This window comes from Ovis aries, chromosome 3 (assembly GCF_016772045.2).
Source record: "Ovis aries strain OAR_USU_Benz2616 breed Rambouillet chromosome 3, ARS-UI_Ramb_v3.0, whole genome shotgun sequence".
NCBI lineage: Eukaryota > Metazoa > Chordata > Mammalia > Artiodactyla > Bovidae > Ovis > Ovis aries.
This window is the reverse complement of record NC_056056.1, coordinates 197,276,525-197,297,809: the sequence shown is the minus strand read 5'-3', so window position 1 is coordinate 197,297,809 and position 21,285 is coordinate 197,276,525. Positions and strand designations below refer to the sequence as shown.

The following is a 21,285-nucleotide window of genomic DNA, read 5'->3' as shown; positions in this document are numbered from 1 at the left end:
TCGTTTCACTTTCAGGTGTGTCCTTAAATCTAGACAGCATACGGTTGGATCTTTTTTTACTAATCCATTCAATTATGCTGTTTCTTCTCATTGTAGAATTTAATTTATATCTAATATAATTAATGATAGAGAAGGACTTCCTTTTGCCATTTTTTTGCATCCTTATCTGTCTTGTAGCATTTTTGTCCCTCTTTTCCTGTCTTGCCACTTTCCTTAGTGTCCTGATGAGTTTTTATAATGATACACTTCAATTCCTTTCTTAATTTCTTTTGTGTATCATCTATAATGTGGTTGCTTTCTTTGTGGTGACAATGGGCCTTAGATAATACATATTATATTTAAAACATTGTTTTATGCTGATAATAACTTCACTTTTTAAAATGTTGTTAACACTTCACTTTCAGTTCAGTTCAGTCGCTCAGTCATGTCTGACTGTTTGCGACCTCATGAATCACAGCACGCCAGGCCTCCCTGTCCATCACCAGCTCCCAGAGTTCACTCAAACTCATGTCCGTCAAGTCGGTGATGCCATCCAGCCATCTTATCCTCTGTTGTCCCCTTCTCCTCCTGCCCTCAATCTTTCCCAGCGTCTGGGTCTTTTCAAATGAGTCAGTTCTTTGCATAAGGTGGCCAGAGTATTGGAGTTACAGTCTAACATCAGTCCTTCCAATGAACATGCAGGACTGATCTCCTTTAGGATGGACTGGTTGCATCTCCTTGCAGTCCAAGGGACTCTCAAGAGTTTTCTCCAACACCACAGTTCAAAAGCATCAATTCTTCGGCACTCAGCTTTCTTCACAGTCAAACTCTCACATCCATACATGACGACTGGAAAAATCATAGCCTCAACTAGACAGACCTTTGTTGGCAAAGAAATGTCTCTGCTTTTGCATACTTCACTTTCAGTTCAGTTCAGTTGCTCAGTTGTGTCGGACTCTCTGTGACCCCATGAATCTCAGCATGCCAGGCCTCCCTGTCCATCACCAACTCCCAGAGTTCACTCATACTTGCATCCATCTAGTCTGTGATGCCATCCAGCCATCTCATCCTCTGTTGTCCCCATTCTCCTCCTGCCCCCAAACCCTCCCAGCATCAGAATCTTTTCCAAAGAGTCAACTTTTCGCATGAGGTGGCCAAAGTACTGGAGTTTCAGCTTTAGCATCATTCCTTCCAAAGAAATCCCAGGGCTGATCTCCTACAGAATGCATTGGTTGGATCTCCTTGCAGTCCAAGGGACTCTCAAGAGTCTTCTCCAGCAACCACAGTTCAAAAGCATCAATTCTTCGGCACTCAGCCTTCTTAACAGTCCAACTCTCACATCTATACATGACCACAGGAAAAACCACAGCCTTGACTAGACGGACCTTAGTTGGCAAAGTAATGTCTCTGCTTTTGAATATGCTATCTAGGTTGGTCATAACTTTAATTCCAAGGAGTAAGTGTCTTTTCATTTCATGGCTGCAATCACCATCTGCAGTGATTTTGGAGCTCAAATAAATAAATAAAGTCTGACACTGTTTCCAATGTTTCCCCATCTATTTGCCATGAAGTAATGTGACCAGATGCCATGATCTTCGTTTTCTGAATGTTGAGCTTTAAGCCAACCTTTTCACTCTCCTCTTTCACTTTCATCAAGAGGCTTTTTAGTTCCTCTTTTCTTTCTGCCATAAGGGTGGTGTCATTTGCATATCTGAGGTTATTGATTTTTCTCCTAGCAATCTTGATTCCAGCTTGTGCTTCATCCAGCCCAGCATTTCTCATGATGTACTCTAAATATAAGTTAAATAAGCAGGGTGACAATATACAGCCTTGAAGTACTCCTTTTCCTATTTGGAACCAGTCTGTTGCTCCATGTCCAGTTCTAACTGTTGCTTTCTGACCTAACTGTTGCTTTCTGACCTGCATACAGATTTCTCAAGAGGCAGGTCAGGTGGTCTGGTATTCCCATCTCTTGAAGAATTTCCCACAGTTCATTGTGATCCACACGGTCAAAGGCTTTGGCATAGTCAATAAAGCAGAAGTAGATGTTTTTCTGGAACTCTCTTGCTTTTTCCATGATCCAGCGGATGTTGGCAATTTGATCTCTGGTTCCTCTGCCTTTTCTAAAACCAGCTTGAACATCAGGAAGTTCACAGTTCACATATTGCTGAAGCCTGGCTTGGAGAATTTTGAGCATTACTTTACTAGCGTGTGAGATGAGTGCAATTGTGCAGTAGTCTGAGCATTCTTTAGTCATATACAAATTCTCTACTCTTCTTCCCTCATCATACTTTGTGTTACTAAGACCACAAATTGCATCTTCTTTAATGTTATATATTGTTATCATTAAAGTTTTCTATACTTTGTCCTTTTAAATGCTATAGCAGTTAAAAGTTATTCATGTATCACCATTACAGTCTTACAGTATTCTGTTTTTGTCTATATGTTTTCCTTTACCAGCAAGCTTTCATGCTTTTATGCTCTGCTATTGCTATCTAGCATCCTTTCATTTCCACTTGAAGGATTCCCTTTAGCATTTCATGTTGAGTGAGGTCTAGTGCTGACGAACTCCCTCAGCTTTTTACCTGAGGAAGTATTTATTTCGCCTTCATTTTTGAAGGACAGCTTTGCCAGATACATTTTTTTTTTTCTTTCAGAACTTTGAATATATCATGTCACTCCCTCTGGCCTTCAAGGTTTCTGCTGAGAAATCTGCTGAAAAACTGATGAGATCCCTTTTATGTGGCAGATCGCTTTTCTCTTGCTGCTTTCAAAGTTCTCTCTTTGTGTCTGACTTCCAATAGTCTAATTTTAATGTGTTTTAGTTGGTCTTCCTTCGGCTCATCCTAGTTTAGACCATTAGGCTTCTTGAAATTGGATGTCCATTTCCTTTCCCACAATTAATAAGTTTTCAGCCATTATTTCTTCAGATCAGCTTTCTGCCTTTTTCTCTCAGTCATCTTCTGGGACTCAAATAATGTGTTTGTTTGTCCTATTGATTGTGTCCCGTAAGTCCCTTAGACTTTCTCCACTCTTCATTTTTCTTGTTTCTCTGAATAATTTCAAATACCTACGTTTGAGCTTACTAATTTTTTCTTCTGCCTGATCCAGTATGTTCTTGAATCCATCTATTGATTTTTTTCAACTCAGTTGTTGTATTCTTCAGCTCCAAAATTTCTTCTTAATATTTTTCTTTTTTTTAAATATTCTTATTTTGTTTATGCATTATTTTTCTGAGCTTACTGAGCATGTGTGTGTATATATATGTATATATTTTATTCTTTGTTGGGTAGTTCATATGCTTCCATTTCTTTAAGATTGTTTTCTGGAGATTTTTCTTTTAGCATAAACCAACTCTCCACAATTTTGATGTATTCATAACATTTCATGAAGTTGGTCAATATGGTGATGTAAGAACTTACCCTTTTCTGAGGGAAATAAAAGAGAGTTAGTTCTGTGTCTGCACTTGTTGCTTTAATTCATCGGTTATAAAGGTCTTTGCTTTCTAGCCCTGGTACCATTTTATGTTGATATCCTTAAATAAACTTGGCTTTCCAGTGAACAACACTTGAGCGTTGTTTGCACTTTCTCTTTGATTTCTAATTTTGTTCTTTCACTGAGAGACCTGGTAGAGAAACGACTGGAGGATCTTTGTAATGTCAGTTAGATTCATACAAAATTATTGACTTTGCAGATAGTAAGTTTATCTAGCCTAACCTCATTTTTCATCTTTTCATTCTCAGAAATGATTTAGAAATGCATTTTGACTCTCAGGGCTTCCCTTGTGGCTCAGCTGGTAAAGAATCTACCTGCAATGCAGGAAACCTGGATTCGATCCCTGGGTTGGGAAGATCCCCTGGAGAAGGGAAAGACTACCCACTCCAGTATTTTGGCCTGGAAAATCCCATGGACTATACATGGACAATAAAGTCCATGGGGTCACAAAGAGTTGGACACGACTGAGCAACTTTCAGTTCACTTCTGGAGATTTATCTTGTTCCTTTGATTGGGCCCATGTTTTCCTCTTTCATTGTATACCTTGTTTTACTTTGTATTGCGATCTGAGCATTAAAAACAAACAAACAGCTACCTCTCCCAGTCCTTATGGACTGGTTTCATACAAGGAAAGAATTGTTGCTTTTAAAATAGATGCATAACGTGAGAGTTGTGAGTTCAAGTTTTATTTGGCGCAATATGAGGACTCTAGTTTGCAAGAGAGCACCTCAGATAGCGCTGAAAAACAGCTCCAAAGAGGCAGGGGGAACGGACAGCATATATGTGACTTTGGTGAAGGGGGAATACATGCAATCAAGCACATATTTTTTGTAGAAAGCTTCTGTTGGTTTCATGAAGCTTCTGCTAGTCATGATAAATGATCATTTTAGTGCTTTTCAAGATATGAAGGATTTTGGTGCTTTTCGAGATATGAGGAAAATCAAGCATGAGGCTCATAAACTCAGTTTCTGAAAATATCTTACTATCAATAATACCTGTCCTTGCCAGTTTCCAGAAACACAGAGTGCCTCATTTCTGCTGTCTACCCTGAACTCCTTCAGGGGGTGTTGGAGGTCAGCAACTGCTGTAGCATGTGGTTTAATCCTTGCAGAGGTAGATGGCAAGCATCCATGGCAAATGCCAATTTGTGGCTGACCAAATGTTACCAATCAGCTAGAGATTTGGTGATTTTCAAACCTTTCTTGTAGGTGCATCCTCCCTGGATTTGTGTGTGTCAATTCACACTCAGAGAGGTTTTACTTCTTTTGTCAAGAACTTGAATTTCTTGTTTCATCCAGTGTCAGCCTGTGGTCCTACCTGCTGGTTCTCCTTAAGCTGCCCAGCTCTTTTTGTTCTCAGTTGGGCGCCAGCATTCAGAGTATGCCTGGTCCCATAGATGCTCTGGTGATGAAACAGAAACCAGACCCTCATACAGCTTCCAAAGAAAGCCAAACTGTTGGATGCACACTGCACTCTCCCTGCTCCCCCTCTCTTCCTGCCAATTCAGAGATCATCAGATTGCATCAGCCTCTGCCTACAGTCCCACAAATCCTCTGGAGCAGCAGCAAGCCTCCCAGCTCCTTTTTGTTCTCCTAAATCCCATGGCCCCTGGGATATCATATCCTATTGGAATCACAATCCAGATCTTTCCCAAGGGAGAAGCTGGGAGTTGGGGGGTTTCTCCTATTCATTTTGCACTGAGCTCGGGGAAGTGGTGAGTTAGTTTGTGCTAGCTTAGACCACTAGCTGCCTTTGTTTTCTGTTCAGCACTCAGATTCAGGCAAGAGAGAAACCAGTCCCTTGGATAAACCCCTAAAAACTCTGAATGTCAGACATATGTTCCAGTCTTCTATTTCCCACCCTAGGGAGAAGATGGGAGTTAGGAATTCTCTCCTGGTCACATGACACTCTGCTGGGAGAAAGGGCTCTGCAAAATGAGTGCCATGAATTTTCCTACTGATTTCATTGTGACTGGTTTTGTGCTTGGGTGCAAGAGCCTTTTAACTGGTTTCTGGATTTCTTACAAAGGAAACTGATCCATGTATTGTTGAATTGGTGTCTCCAGCAGGGGAAAGAGGGTCTAGGACTTCCCATTATTCTGCAATTTTGCTGAAGCCACCAAACATAAATTCTTAGTAATTTTTAAAGTACACTCTGTACAAACAAACATCACTTTATCATTTGACTTTTAACTATAAAATAACTGACCCACATAGAATACTGCTTCCTTCACAGTGTTCAACTTATTGAATCAATGTTGTTTCTTTTTAGCTACAAAGCATTTTCTTTCTCCTGTTGGCTTACATATGCTGGAAAGAAGCTGTGCCAAGTGAGAAACTGCAGAAATATTCCTGTCAAAAAGTTGTTCTTTTCCTTGGTCAACTGGAATGAAACGTAAGTTTAATCTTTATTCTGAAAGAATTGTTTGTCTAATAAAGACCAGGGTTCCTTCTACTTCCCCTCTCCCCTGCTGCTTCTAAGTGAAAGATATAATTTTTTTTTTAATGTAGCTGGTTGATTTGATTCAGACATGTGGTAAATATGCTAAGCATACTAGGTAACTGACTTCAATTCAACAGATTAAAGGTGCCTTTAAAAATCTAGATAAATATCCAATCTATATTGTTGAGCTGCTCAAAGAGGGAAACTGGGAAAAAGAGAATTATTAATCATTTGTAGACTGTGGATAAAAGAAATACCCTCTATTGATATTGGAGGGAGATAGATTTCAGTTATAACAAAGAAGAAAGATGTCACCTAATGGTATATGTAATCTCCATTTTCTCCCAAAAGCCAATTGCAAATTTATTTAAGCAATCAAGTTTTTGTACAGTAACTATCTATGCATTGTGTAAAATGTCATCTCATTTGGGATAATCAACTCCTACCAAGATCTTTATCTATTTATTTAATTTTCATATTTTATCCCTAACAGCTAAAGCAGCACCAGACACAGTAAAAGTCCAGTAAATGTGGCTTGGCAATTGAATGAATTTTATGTAATAAGTGACTCCCCAAAAATATATTAACCAGCTCAGTTACTAGAATTAGGATACCCTGGTTCGGTTCCTGGGTCAGAAAGATCCCATGCAGAAGGAAACAGCTACCCACTCCAGTTTTCTGGCATGGAGAAGTCCATGGGGTCACAAAGTGTTGGACACGACTGAGCGACTTTCACTTGACTTTTCACTTTTCTTCTGACTTAATTAAAGCTTATCCATGGTTGTTTTCAACTGACATATATGTGCCATCTTCTAAACAATTCAAGAGAAAAATTTCCTAATTCTAAAATCACATGAAGAAGAGAGACTCAATGGAAAAAAGAACATTCCAGATTATATGAGAAATAAAGTGAAATTATAGCTTCCATCCTGACACAAAATTATGAAAACTAAATAGAAAGTCAATTACAGGTAAAAGAGAATATTCAAGAAAGTACTGTGCATTTCACAAAATCATCAACATTTTATGTTGAGTTTCAGAGCTTCTTTTTAAGCTGAGAAATAGTCCACATTACATTGAATGAATATTATAACTGTGAAAAACTATGAATGATAAGAACAACTTTTGGATAACTAAACGTGTGATAATTTAATTTTCAATAGTCTAAATTTTGCTAATATTGAAAAATAAATTTTTTTAAGCCTTTCCTTTGTTTTCTGTCCTTCCTTTTTTAAAAAATTTGTTCATTTGAGGATAATTGCTTTACAATATTTTGTTGGTTTCTGCCATATATTAACTTGGCCCAGGTCCCACAACCAGCAAATGACAGAACCAGTGCTCAGATGCACTCTGACTCCAAAACTGAGGTTTTTACTGTGATTTTCATACTTTCTTACAACATATAAAACCTTAGGCTGAATATTTATATTGTGCAAATAGTTCTTAATCTTAAATTTAAAAAAAATAAAAAACCTCTGCTTTATTGTTTCAACAGCAGCTATGCCATTTTTCTCTATAGTTTGCGGCAAACCCTTCCAAAGAGTTGTCTGTATTCACTTTCTTCAGCTTTTTCCCCTGCTTTAAAACATACTCCAGTCAGGCTTTCATCATCTCTTTTCCACTGAAATTGATCGTTAGAGTCACCAGTGACCTGCAGAGCTGAATCTGATGTTTGTTTCTCTGTCTTCATTTTACATAATCTATTAAGAGCTGTTTCCCACATTCTTTTAGCTTTCTGCCTCCCTCACTGGACATTCCTTCTCCGTATCCTTTTCTTCTCCCAGACTGCTCATAGTCCTAGCCCTTAAGCTTCCTCTGTTCTATCTATATTTATAGGCTTAGTTTTCTCTTATAGTCATACAGCATTAAATGCCATCTGTATGCCAGCAACTCCAAATTTATATCACCAACCCAGGCATCGGTCACAAACTTCGTACTTATTCACTCAACATGTCTAAAACTAAACTCTTGATCTTACACTCCAAATTTGTCCTACCCACGGATGGCCACCCTGGATGATCATTTCCAGTTTTGGTTGTTTAGATCAGATCCTTAGCCTGAATTTCCTTCTCTCAGACCCATGTCTCGAATGTCCTACTGGCTCTCGTCTCAGATATCCTGCTGGCTCTCTCCTCAGAATATTTCCAGAGTGTTACTTCTTGTCACTTTCCTTTGTCTAGGCCACCATCATATCTCCCCTGTATTCCTACAACTGCCTTGTAATAGTCACCCTACTTCTCTTGCACCTTTATAATGCTTCCCATACAACAGCTCAAGTAGCATCTTTTAAAATGTAAGTCAGGCTACCTCACTCTACTGTTTTATAATCCTGAAATGGCTCCCCCTTTCATTCAGACAAAAGTCAAAGTCCTTACAATGGTCCATATTTTATATCAGTATTAATAGGGGAATTCTATACAGTGTGACTTTTTAAATCTCCCAATTTCTCTATCAAAAAGTTATTCTGAATTTAGAAAAACTGTCTTATATGGAAGCAAAGAATGTTTAAGAAAAAAATTAGTTTTTACTCATTTTTAAATAGTAGAGTAAGGCAAGCATATGGTTAAAATTTGAAGTTTGTAGATATAGAGAAGCAATCTTACTTCACTTATTGAATTATCTCAAAGTATTTTTCTTCCTTTTTTGTGTAAAGTTCATTCCTTTGATTTTTCAATAGCCATGTAGAAGTTAATAAAAAGGATTTCTCAGTGACTGTGAGATTATTCTGGCTTAAAAATCCATATGTATTCAAGAAAATGAATAAATAACTATAAAGTATGTATTCTTACTCTGGAAGAATTTATTTTTGTTAATAAAAATGACAAAATGGAGATTGGCAGTAACTATCCACTGTAACTTATCGAATGTTTTGTCATTCTTGATTTGAAAAGCTCACTAATAAGTGAAGTTACACATGAAGAAGAGAGACTCAATGGGAAAAAGAACATTCCAGATTATATGAGGAATAAAGTGAAATTATAGCTTCCATCCTGACACAAAATTATGAAAACTAAATAGAAAGTCAATTGCAGGTAAAAGAGAATATTCAAGAAAGTACTGTGCATTTCACAAAATCATCAACATTTTATGTTGAGTTTCAGAGCTTCTTTTTAAGCTGAGTAATAGTCCACATTACATTGAATGAATATTATAACTGTGAAAAAATATAAATGATAAGAACAACTTTTGGATAACTAAATGTGTGATAATTTAATTTTCAATAGTCTAAATTCTGCTTATATTGAAAAATAATTTTACTTTAGCATTTCCTTTGTTTTCTGTCCTTCCTTTTTTAAAAAATTTGTTCATTGGAGGATAATTGCTTTACAATGTTTTGTTGGTTTCTGCCATATTATCAACATGAGTCAGCCATAGGTATATGTATGTCCCTTCCCTTACTTTTAACTATAATTATATTTCATCTGTCTTACAATGGCTAATATAAGTTATTTATTACATTGTTGATGGGATAATGAATATACTGCTGATATACAATCTACCATGTATCACATATTGTGTTATGTAATATTTTTTCCTTTTTATAGATAGACAAGGCTTAAAAAGGTTAAATTAATCACTCAAATAACATCTGTTTAGTCACAGGGCCAACATTTGAATCAAATCCTTTGACTCATCTCCACACCTAGTTTACATATTGACATCTCTGAGTTATTATTAACTCAGTGACAGTACGCCATAAGCCACATGTAAGTCACCTACCCCAAATTCCTTATCTGTGTTTTCTATCAGTTAAAAGGATCCACTAACATAATCTAGGAGCCTGAAATTCATCTTCAATTTGTCATTGTCCTATTCTACTAATATGCTGTTGGTCAATTATTAGTTATCCATTTTACCTCTAAAATAGCTCTTCTGTCTTTTCCTTTTGTTAGATGTCTTTTTACACCTGTACCTAGATCTCTCCATCTCAGAGAATAGCATGTTGAGGGGAAAGATGTGCATTTCCTCAGAATCAGTTATGGTCACTGGTGTGAATTACCTGTTCCTTATTCCTGAGGCTGAATGCTGCCTGTTGTCATTGTTGTGTAGTCACTAAGTTGTGTCCACCTCTTTGCAACCCCATGGACTGCAATATACCAAGCTTCTCTGTCCTCTACTATCTCCTGGTGGTGATTTAATCACTAAGTTGTGTCTGACTCTTGCAACACCATGGACTGTAGCCTATCAGGATCCTCTGTCCATGGGATTTCCCAGGCTCCCAGAGCTTGCTAAATTCATGTCCATTGAGTCAGTGATGCTATCGAACCCCCTCATCATCAGCCACCTTCTTCCCCTTTTGCCTTCAGTCTTTCCCAGCATCAGGGTCTTTTCCAGTGAGTCAGCTCTTCACATCAGGTGGCCAAAGTTTTGGGGCCTCAGCTTCAACAACAGTCCTTCCAGTGAATAGTCAGGCTTGATTTCCTTTAGGATTGACTGGTTTGATTTCCTTGCTGTCCAAGAGGCTCTCAAGAGTCTTCTCCAGCATCACGATTTGAAAGCATCCATTTTTCAGCATTCAGCCTTTTTCATAGTCTAACTCTCACATGCTTCCTGAGTGAGTGAGTGGAAGTCGTTCAGTCGTGTCCAACTCTTTGCGACCCAGTGGACTGTAGCCTGCCAGTTTCCTCTGTCCATGAGATTCTCCAGGCAAGAATACTGGAGTGGGTAGCTGTTTCCTTCTCCACACATGCTTCCTAGCCACCCATAAGTCTATCTTTCCTAAACATTGTATTTCTCTTGAGACTGTTGTATCATTTCTATGTAGCCAAGATGACTCCTGAAAGGAAAGAAAGGTATCCTTCTTCCTGTCCACCATTAGGAACCTCAGATCTCTCAGCTTCCTGTCAAAACCCCTTTCTTCTTAGATTCTTCAACTACTCAAGTGTATTGCTCCCAGTCTTACAGTATCTTTATACCTTGTAGGCAATCTTATATAGATTAATGGATTTGATGCCCAAATTCAAATTTTTTCCACCTTTAACAACCTTGTGCTTATCCTTAGCCACTTTTTTTTACCCATATCTACAGGGTCTGAGTTTGATGTTCTTCACCTTGACATATCCAGGAATTGTACTGTCTATTACATCTCAGCAATCAGCCCCGAATTTCCTGGAATCTCATCATCACCCAGAATAGTTCACATTTAAAATTATAAACAACTCTCTATGCTTTTAGCTCTCTCATTTAAACGTTTCCTTTTGCCATTAGGAAAAACATCGCAAATTCCTTTGCCTGGCATACAGAGTTCTTAAATATTCTGGCAACCACCCATCTTTCTAATTGCATCCTTCATAACTTTCAGGTTAAGACCAACTTGACTACGTTTCTTGTTCCAGCTACAATGCGCCACTCACCATTCCTCAGCTCCATGCTAATATGTCCTTGTCAGTGCACTTTTTTCTTTTTTGGAATATTCTTTTCCAACTATTTACCTTGTTGTAGCCAACTACTGCTTAAGACCCATTATGAGTTATTTCCTGTCCTCCCCCCATTCCCTAAGACAATGTTAATCATTCTTTATTGATGCTCAAGTTTTTGTAATTTTCAAAAAATAAGCTTATGTATCAAAATCAAAACAATCACCATAGAGTAATCAATCTCATTACTCTAGTACTTCTGCTATATTTCTGCATTTACAAGATAAAACATTATAACTTGAGAGAATGCCTCAATTCAAATAGTTATAATACTTGTGTCACACAGCACTGTATTAGAAGGAAATGTTTATGTAAACATCATAGTAATTGGGTCCTAGTGTCCTAGAGTTGCTGGGACTATTAATGAGATCAAGGGTTAATGGTGCTTGACACACAATAAAGTGAAGGTGTTAGTTGCCTAGTGGTATCTGACTCTTTGAGACCCCATGGTCTGTTCATGGAGTTCTCTAGACAGGAATACTGGGTGGATTGCCATTCCCTTCTCCAGAGAATATTGTCGACCCAGGAATCAAACCAGGGTCTCCTGCATTACAGACAATTTTTTTTAACCATCTGAGCTACCAGGGAAGCCCAACCTAATTTTTTCTTTTATTTTAAGGATCAATTTTCCTCTTGAAATAAAATCACTTCCAAGAGAATCCATGCTCACTATAAAACTGTTTGGGATTACCTATGCAACCAATGCAGATTTATTGGCCTGGACTTGTTTTCCACTGTTTCCAAAACAGTAAGTATATCTTTTGTGATTAATAAAACTTCCATCCCAATAAAACCTCCTTCGAACTAGATAATGTTCAGTATATGGCATAATGAGAAAATCAAGAAGATGTTTCATTCTAAAACTGAGCTACCTCAATATAAATCATGACAATTGAAAGTAGGACTGAAAAGCAAAATGTAGAAATGGCTTTAGAAACAAGCTTCATGCTCAGCTTGTCAACTGGATCATTTACCATGAAAAGGTATTGCCATGACCAGTCTCAATTTCTTTTCCTTCTCTGACCAGCCAGTTTCTCTGGAATTACTAATGCAAAATGATTTAGATCAGTACTGTCATTTAGCAACAATGTAAGTCTTGAAATTCTGGCTGAAGTAAAATTATTCAGTGTAATTGGCTTACTGACCTTTTATTGCCAAGAAAAAAAAATATATGTCAACTTTAAGACAATATTTTTCAGAAAAGTAAGCCAAATAGGAGTTCTGTCAGGACTGGTTGCCACTGAAAAAGTAGCTGTAAATTTAACCATAAGGATTTGGAATTATTAATACTTAGAATATTTGAGAAAGTCAGTAATGTGATTCTCTGTGTTATTAAAGAAAAATATTTTAAAACATCTTAGTTATTTTCCTTTGACAAAACTTGCTTTAGAATCAAACTGTTAAAAAAAAAGGACTTTTGAAGAATTAGAACTTGTGTTGTTATTTTAATATTATAGTGTTTCTGCCTCCGCTGTTTTAGAAAGACTTGGCAATATAAAAATGTTAACAAAATTCCTCATCAGGTTTTAGTTCCCACTTTTGTCAGTATAAATAAAATATCATCAAAGTAACTGTGATACATATTTTGGTTTTGTTTGCTTGTTTGTTTTGCTTTTAGCCATACCTTATAGCATGTGGGATCTTAGTTCCCCAGCTAGGGATGGAACTCATGCCCCTTGCAGTAGAAGCACAAGTCTTAACCACTAGGTTACAGGAAAGCCCTCTGGAATACATTTTATAAATCATTTCTGTTGGATTAATAATGACATGGTGTGCATGTTTGTATGTGTATATGTGTTGCTCTTTTATTTGTTTTCATGTTACAGCTAGTTTCCACATGTGTGAGCAGAGGGAATGTATTTTCTTGGTAATTTCTGTCATCTAACATGGTACCTCTTGTAAACAGGCAATCAGTACAGGTTTATTAAACTGAATTAGAAGAAAATCAATCTCTATAGGAAATTTAGAATGAAATAAGATCTTAAAAGTCTGTAAGAAACAGTTCAACCCTAACGGGAATACCAACTGCTGTTAGCAGATATTTCAAAAATCTGATTTGTGGGCTAAGAACTTTCATTACTTTCTCACTGGGAGCAGCTGCACAGGTGCCTTTCTTTCTCCTGAGTGAGTTTCTTTAAAGTTTCATCTGCAGTAAGATCTAAAATGTTGTAGAATACATTTGTAGCTATTCACTGAAAAAAAAAAATCCATTTTATTACCTCTAACACTATTTTGTACATAACAGGTAATCAGAAACTTGTTAAATATATTAAAGGTCTGGAATATTTTCTGTCTTTCAAACTAATCTTCAAGGCTTTTTTCTACATGCTTATTGTGATAGCAAAATACTGCCTCCATGTTGTTTTGTCATCTGTCACTTAACGTTTGGTAGACATTTAAGATGCAAGTGAGTAGAGACAATGGGTAGCTTGAAGGAACGCCATCTGGGACTGATACTAAGTGCTCTTCCTAAGGGTAAATGGCAAAATTGTGGATGCTGAGACATCACAGAAACACAACTTACTTCACAGAGGATTTCAATAAGCATTTGTGAAAGTGTTTCCAAAAGATCATTTCTTATGAAAATCAGAAAACCTGCTCTCTCCTGGGCTAAACAATGTAAAGAAATTTAGATCTTTTTAAGACATCAGAAATCCATCACGTGGCCAGTTGGGGAGATGTAATAACTCCCACTGTGTTCATTGCTTTGAGTTACAGAGATTCTAACCCAATTTATGTAATGCAGGTATCTCAAGATCACATCAAATAAGCCACTTAATTTCATTTCCTTTATGGGCATGACCCATGCCCATAAACATTTGGTATCAGTTTTGTCATTTATTTCAGTTCAAATTGCTCATACCTAGTCATATGGAGCTGTAATGAGCATTTCTGTCTTTATTTTTCCAAGATACACACGACCTGAAAATATGCAGACTTAAAGTCTTTCTATCTCTTTGTGGGTTTCAGAGGTGGGTTTCAGAAGAACCAGCCGAGTTTAAACTCATATGTATTGGTTATGGCTGTATCAACAGTGTGTACAAATAAAAATAAAGTTCAACATTTTCAAGCACACAAACTCACTTTCAATCCTATTAAAAGGATATGTTTCAAGAACAAAGGTAAAATGTTGCCCACAGAAGTTTTATAATCCTCTCCTTTGCAGACAGGGCTCTACCACATCTGTATTCACAATGCCTCCACTGCAGTAAGACAGGGTTATTCTCACCTCAGTCATTTCTTTCTTTCTTTTTTTTTTTCACCTCAGTCATTTCTATGAGCTACCTTCCCTACTTAAATTCAAAACAAATAGTGTGGTCCTTACTTAGCATTTCTAAATTGCAGTAAACTCCTTCAATGCAGAGATGCTCAACCCTGATTGAACAATAGAATCTCCTGGGGAGATTTAAAACTAAACCCAAAACCCAAGTGCTCCCAAAGATTCTAATTTAATTGGTCTGTGGAGAAGCCCAGGCATCAGTATTTCCAGAGTTCCTGAGATGAGTTAAAATCCAGGAAAATGAGAATCTCTTTTGTAGAATTTAAAAAGAATCCTAAGTAAATCATAATACAATTTTATTCCTGAGACTGTTGTCTGAGTAGCCAACCCTGACCCCACTATGTATTGTCATTTCAGATATACCCTTAAAATCAAATAATAAAAACAAGTTGTAGATAAAAATGCCTTATCATTCTTCCATCCTGTAGGAGAAAGACTCTCAGAGCTCAATTCAAATATCTTATTTATATATGAAGATCTTTATGATGAAGGAAGGTTAAGGAACTGGCTAGAGGTCACTGGGCTACCTGGGAATAGAACAAGAACCAGAATGGAGAATTGGCTTCTCTACACATCTTCTTACTTCAAGTCGCCTCCCTTCCTGCCCTTAGATGTTACGTCCTGCTTCTGAGCTGTGGAAACCTCACCAGCACAGGAGGGGATCTTGTCTCTCTTCCTGGCCATGAAACCTATTAGATCTATGAGAGTCAGAGTCTCAAAGAGTTTTATAAGATCAAATCTTCTGAAAGTACTGGTTCCAGAATGCCAAACCATGGATGCGTAGAATCCTATACCTAAAAATGGGAGTAATTAATTTATTCTAACCATTTTTAAAAAATTCTCTGAGGAAACAGGGGGCCAAAGAAGGTCAACTAGCCTATCTGTTCTCCTGGTGCTAGAGATTTTCATTTGGTTTTTCCAAGCATAGGAATTTGTATAATATTGAAATTTAAAGCACACTTAAGGATAGAAACAGTATGAACCTAACAGGAAAAGGAGCAAAAATGGTATGGACCTAACAGAAACAGAAGATACTGAAAAGAGGTGGCAACAATAACAGAAGAACTGTATAAAAAAGATCTTCATGACCCAGATAACCACAATGGTGTGATCACTCACCTAGAGCCAGACATCCTGGAATGCCAATGAAGTGGGCCTTAGGAAGCATCAGTACAAGCAAAGCAGGTGGAGGTGATAGAATTCCAGTTGAGCTATGTCAAATCCTAAAAGATGATGCTGTGAAAGTGCTGCACTCAATATGCAGGCTAATTTGGAAAACTCAGCAGTGGTCACAGGACTAGAAAAGGCAGTTTTCATTCTAATACCAAAGAAAGGCAATGCCAAAGAATGCTCAATTGCACAATTGCACTCATCTCACACACTAGCAAAGTGATGCTTAAAATTCTCCAAGCCAGGCTTCAACAGTATGTGAACCGAGAACTTCCAGATGTTCAAGCTGGATTTAGAAAAGGCCGAGGAACCAGAGATCAAATTGCCAACATCCGTTGGATCATGGAAAAAGCAAGAGAGTTCCAGAAAACATTTACATCTGCTTTATTGACTGTGCCAAAGCCTTTGACTGTGTAGATCACAAAAAACTGTGGAAAATTCAAGAGATGGGAATACCAGACCATCTTACCTGCCTCCTGAGAAATCTTTATGCAGGTCAATAAGCAACAGTTAGAACTGGACATGGAACAAAGACTGGATCCAAATAGGGAAAGGAGTACATCAAGGGTGTATATTGTCACCCTGCTTATTGAACATATATTCAGAGTACATCATGAGAAAAGCTGAGTTGGATGAAGCCCAAGCTGAAATCAAGATTTCCAGGAGAAATATCTATAATCTCAGATATGCAGATGACACCACCCTTATGGCAAGAGCCATAATGGCAAAGAGCCTCTTGATGAAGGTAAAAGAGGAGAGTGAAAAACTGACTTAAAACTCAACATTCAGAAAGCTAAGATCATGGCATCTAGTCCCATCACTTCATGGCAAATAGATGGGGAAACAATGGAAATAGTGAGACTTTAATTATTGGGGCTCCAAAATCACTGCAGATGGTGACTGCAGCCATGAAATTAAAAGATGCTTGCTCCTTGGAATGAAAGATATGACAAACCTAGGCAGCATATTAAAAAGCAGAGATATTACTTTGCCAACAAAGGTCTGTCTAGTCAAAGCTATGGTTTTTCCAGTAGTCATGTATCGATGTGAGATTTGGACTATAAAGAAAGCTGAGCACCGAAGAATAGATGCTTTTGAAATGTGATATTGGAGAAGACTCTTGAGAATCCCTTGGACTGCAAGAAGATCCAACCAGTCCATCCTAAAGGAATTCAGTTCTGAATATTCATTGTAAGGACTGATGCTGAAGCTGAAATGCTAATACTTTGGCCACCTGATGCGAAGAACTAGCTAATTAGAAAAGACCCTGATGCCGGGAATGATTTAAGGCAGGAGGAGAAGGGGACAACAGAGGACAAGATGGTTGGATGGCAGCACCAACTCTATGGACATGAGTTTTAGTAAGCTCCAGGAGTTGGTGATAGATATGGAAGCTTGGCATGCTTCAGTGCATGGGGTCACAGAGTCAGAAACAGCTGAGTGACTGAACTGAACTGAACTAAGGATAGAAATGTTATTTATCAGCATAGTCCTTTGCTAATGACATCTTATTCAAAATGTCCACATATAAGATCAATGAACAGTGCATATACATGTTGGTGAGGTATGCAGGGTAGCATTTGAAATTCTAGATTCCTATCTATTTGCCAGGGCTTCCCTGGTGGCTCAGTGGTAAAGAATCCACCTGCCGATGCAGGACACATGGATTTGATCCCTGGTTCAGGAAGATCTTCTGGAGGAGGAAATGGCAACCCACTTTAGTACTCTTGCCTGGGAAAGCCTATGGATAGAGGAACCTGGCAGGCTACATACAGTGCATAGGGTAACAAAGAGCCGGACATGGCTTAACAACTAAACAACAATTTGCCATCTCCTCAGCACCTTTCTGCTTCCCTGGTGGCTCAGAATCCCCCTGCAATGCAGGAGACCTGAGTTCAATCCCTGGGTTGGGAAGATCCCCTAGAGGAGGGCATGGCAACTCACTGCAGTATTCTTGTTTGGAGAATCCCCATGGACAGAGGAGCCTGGTAGGCTACAGTCCATGGGGTAGTAGAGTCACTCAGACAGGACTGAGTGGCTAAGAACAGCACAGCACATCACCTTTCTAAAGTCTACTCCCCTAAACACAAGGCCACGTGAAGACAAATATAAAACTACTGATTCTGTGTCAGAAGCTCAAAGAAATCAAGCAAATTAAGGCTTGCTAATGAAGACAGGATACAGATGTCCTGGTATAAATCTGGTGCTCGTTCCACAATTATGAAACTGTTTCTGGTATGCTTTGCTTTCATCATGTTTTTGTTTTGTTTGCTTAATTTTAACTGACTTCATAAACATTTGCATGGCATTGTAATGTAAAACCTACTGGTGAATCCCACCAACTTGGAAGTTAAAAATTTCCATTTTCATCCTTTTTTCTGAGACCACCAACACTAAGATGCATTCTTTAAACCCCTTGATTCCACTGATCATCTTCCTCATCCTCATATTTTCTGTTCACAGACATCTATGGAAATGTAGTCCTTCAGTCATGCTTACAATATTGAAAAAGGCCCCTTGTCAGAATATAAATTAGGTAATTTTCTGCACACAGAGAACCAAAAGAATGGTGTCAAACATCCTCTCCCCCAGAATTGTCTTAAAGTATGTGTTATATTAACCTTAACTGGACAACTAGAAGTTCATTATGCCCTATCCCTTGATACATCCTTTCATACGTATACTTGAATCCAGAGTTCCAACTTCACTCTGCCCCCTACAACTCAGGGTTAAGGCCAGGGTGACTGTTGATCCAGACTCCATCTGAGGAGACAAATGACAGATAACTCACAGTTATTCTTGAGTCTCTTCATTATTTGTAGGAATCAGCTTAGATCACTCAGATTTTCAGAGTGAAATATGGCCAAGATGTATAAATATAGTAGGGCCATAAATATAGCTCACTACACAACTTAGATGTGAAGAAAAAGTGCAATTAATATATCACACTTTTCCTCATGAGCTCCCACCCTGTAACTAAGGAAGAGGACAAGTTTTCCATTGATTACTAAAAAATTAGCCAATTTGATCATCTAAATAGGTCCTTTTAGAATTATGCAGCCTCCTTTGATAAAATGCTCAATCACTCAGCTTCCTGACACCCTAAGTCTTTAAGAGGACCATTGTTGTTTAGTCGCTGAGTTCTGCCTAACTCTTTTGCTATCCCAAGGACTATAGTCTGCCAGGCTCCTCTGTCTGTGGGATTCTCCAGGCAAGAATACTGAAGTGGATTGCCATTTCTTTCTCCAGGGGATCTTCCTGACCCAGGGATAGAACCCTCATCTCATGCATTGACAAGTGGATTTTTTACCACTGTGTCATTTGGGAAATCTGGATACAAAGGATCAGAAAAGAAACAGATTATTTGGCCTAGTGACATACAATATCCAAATCAAAGGCATTTTTAAGCTGGTGGTTGTTCATTCCATCTATTGTAGCCTGTGATTGGTACTCTCCCAAATTGGCTAGGGCTAACTGACATTGCCAGGGTGTCCTGGGGTCTCGCAGGCACCACAGACCCACACAGGACTCCAAGCTGACCTCAGCTCAGATGGTCTAACCAAATGCCCTTATTGTAGAAGCCCTTTGTCCCCACCACCTGACTCCCTTTATGGAAACATTCTCACACAGACATCTTCAGCTCTGTCTAGATTCTGGCTCTTCTGTAAAGAAACCAAAAACCCAATAAGGTGAACATGAGTTCCTTTGGTCTGTATATCATGTGGCCCCATGTTAAAGGTCACTCTTCAAGTCTGTACAGGATCAGCTCAAGAAATGATTTTCTTCTCAGATCTGAAGCACAGAGCATGAAATAGAGCCCCCTCTGCCTTCAGCATTAGGCCGTGCTCACTTACTTAACACTCCTCCCCATCTGCCTTCCTATGGGCAGAAGAGGGGAACTTGGGATACCATGATCGCACTGTCCCCTCTTTCTCTGTCTTTTGCTTCCCACCAACTCAAATTGCCAGGAAGTGGTAGCTATTTCTTTTGCCACATTCTCCTTCCAGTATGCCGCACCCACCTTCCTACGCTCCTGTTTACTCTACCATGGATAGGTGTATTTTCTGTAAACACTGTAGAGGACATTAACATCTGAGCACTGCATGCTCAGTTATAGGACTCTTCTTTTGCGTTCTGGCTGAAACTAATCCAAAACTTTTCCCAAGAAGATGGATGCTTCAGACCATTTGGGGCAAGATTATATACTCTGAAAGGTAAAAGAGAAAATCACAGTGATAATTTTCTAATCTTTATCTCTACTGAATTAACTTTTAGCTTGCTAATATACTGTGGGCTTCCCTGGTCACTCAGACAGTAAAGAATCTGCCTGCAGTTCTGGAGACCCAGGTTCCATCTTTGGGTCAGGAAGCTCCCCTGGAGAAACGAATGGCTATCCATGCCTGGAGAATTCCATGGACAGAGGAGCCTGGCGGGCTACAATCCATGGGGTCACATAGAGTCAGATGCGACTGAGCAGCTAACACTTTGACACTAGTTTTGCTAATGCTGGTATTGGCTAATACTGGTCCCTGGTATTGTTATACCAAAATACAAACAAACAAAAAACAAAACTCAAGTTTCTCCAGATGAGGTGAGGATAGAAGAAAGGGATAAAAATGACTCAAAATTCATCCTGCTAAAACAATATTCTTGGGTTTTATAAAAATATCTGCACAATAATGCTTAAACTTATACTTCCTTGTATAGTTTCTAATAGTATCTTTCAATATGAAAGCTAAAGAAGCCAAGCCTCAAGAAGCTAAGGGTTTAGAAAACTTTATTTGGATTTTTTTCCTCTTACTTTGCATATTTGTCCATTAAATGGCAAGGTAGAATTCTATGTTATTTTCCAAAGACTTGCTTAATGAATTAAAATTCTATATAAACTTTAATCTTGTTGACTTTAAGTTCTACAGTTTTAATTTGGTATGTTAATCAAAGACTGTTCTCAGATCAGTAGAACATTTTAACCAATAATCTTATTCATATATACAAGCCAGGTATAGCTTGTTTTTTAATTTCTATAAGCCTCTGTGAATTTGGATGTCACTGAAGCTGTTAAAACTATCCATGAATTCTTCCTGTCTAAAGTCTTTTCTGTATTCACTCTCATTTACTATGGTAATTTACAACATAGGTTTAAATATTCAGAATATGAATCATCTTTCTATTTATGCATAAAGAACCACTTCCTCCATGAAGTCCCACAACTACTTTGATCTGCAAATCATATGCTAATTTAAATCTTTTCTTTTTGTAAATTTAGAGTTCATATCTTTAAAGATGCCCAGGGAATTTAGTCACCCTATGAAGCAAAAAAAAAAAAAAAAATTCTTAAGAGTTATTAACATCTTTATTAATTTAAGGCAGTCATAACTCCAAGAATATAAACTTGAGATTCTTAGTCCCATCTTGTAGTCAGCGTTGTTGGAAATTAAGAGTAAGTGCTACCTGTTAGAAACCATCGTGGAAACAGTTTTCTCTCGTGGAAAATAAATGTAG

The 21,285-nt window shown here is 38.0% G+C and overlaps 1 protein-coding gene across 18 annotated transcripts in view; it reads left to right on the top strand.

Annotated features, from left to right (window-relative positions):
• Positions 1-21,285, top strand: part of PIK3C2G (phosphatidylinositol-4-phosphate 3-kinase catalytic subunit type 2 gamma) — a 668,476-nt gene that overhangs the window by 314,586 nt on the left and 332,605 nt on the right. For all 18 annotated transcript variants that reach the window (XM_060413352.1, XM_060413355.1, XM_060413356.1 and 15 more), the window contains 2 exons: positions 5,746-5,868; positions 11,953-12,081. In XM_060413352.1, coding sequence (XP_060269335.1) covers positions 5,746-5,868; positions 11,953-12,081 — 252 coding nt within the window. The remainder of the gene's footprint in view (positions 1-5,745; positions 5,869-11,952; positions 12,082-21,285) is intronic.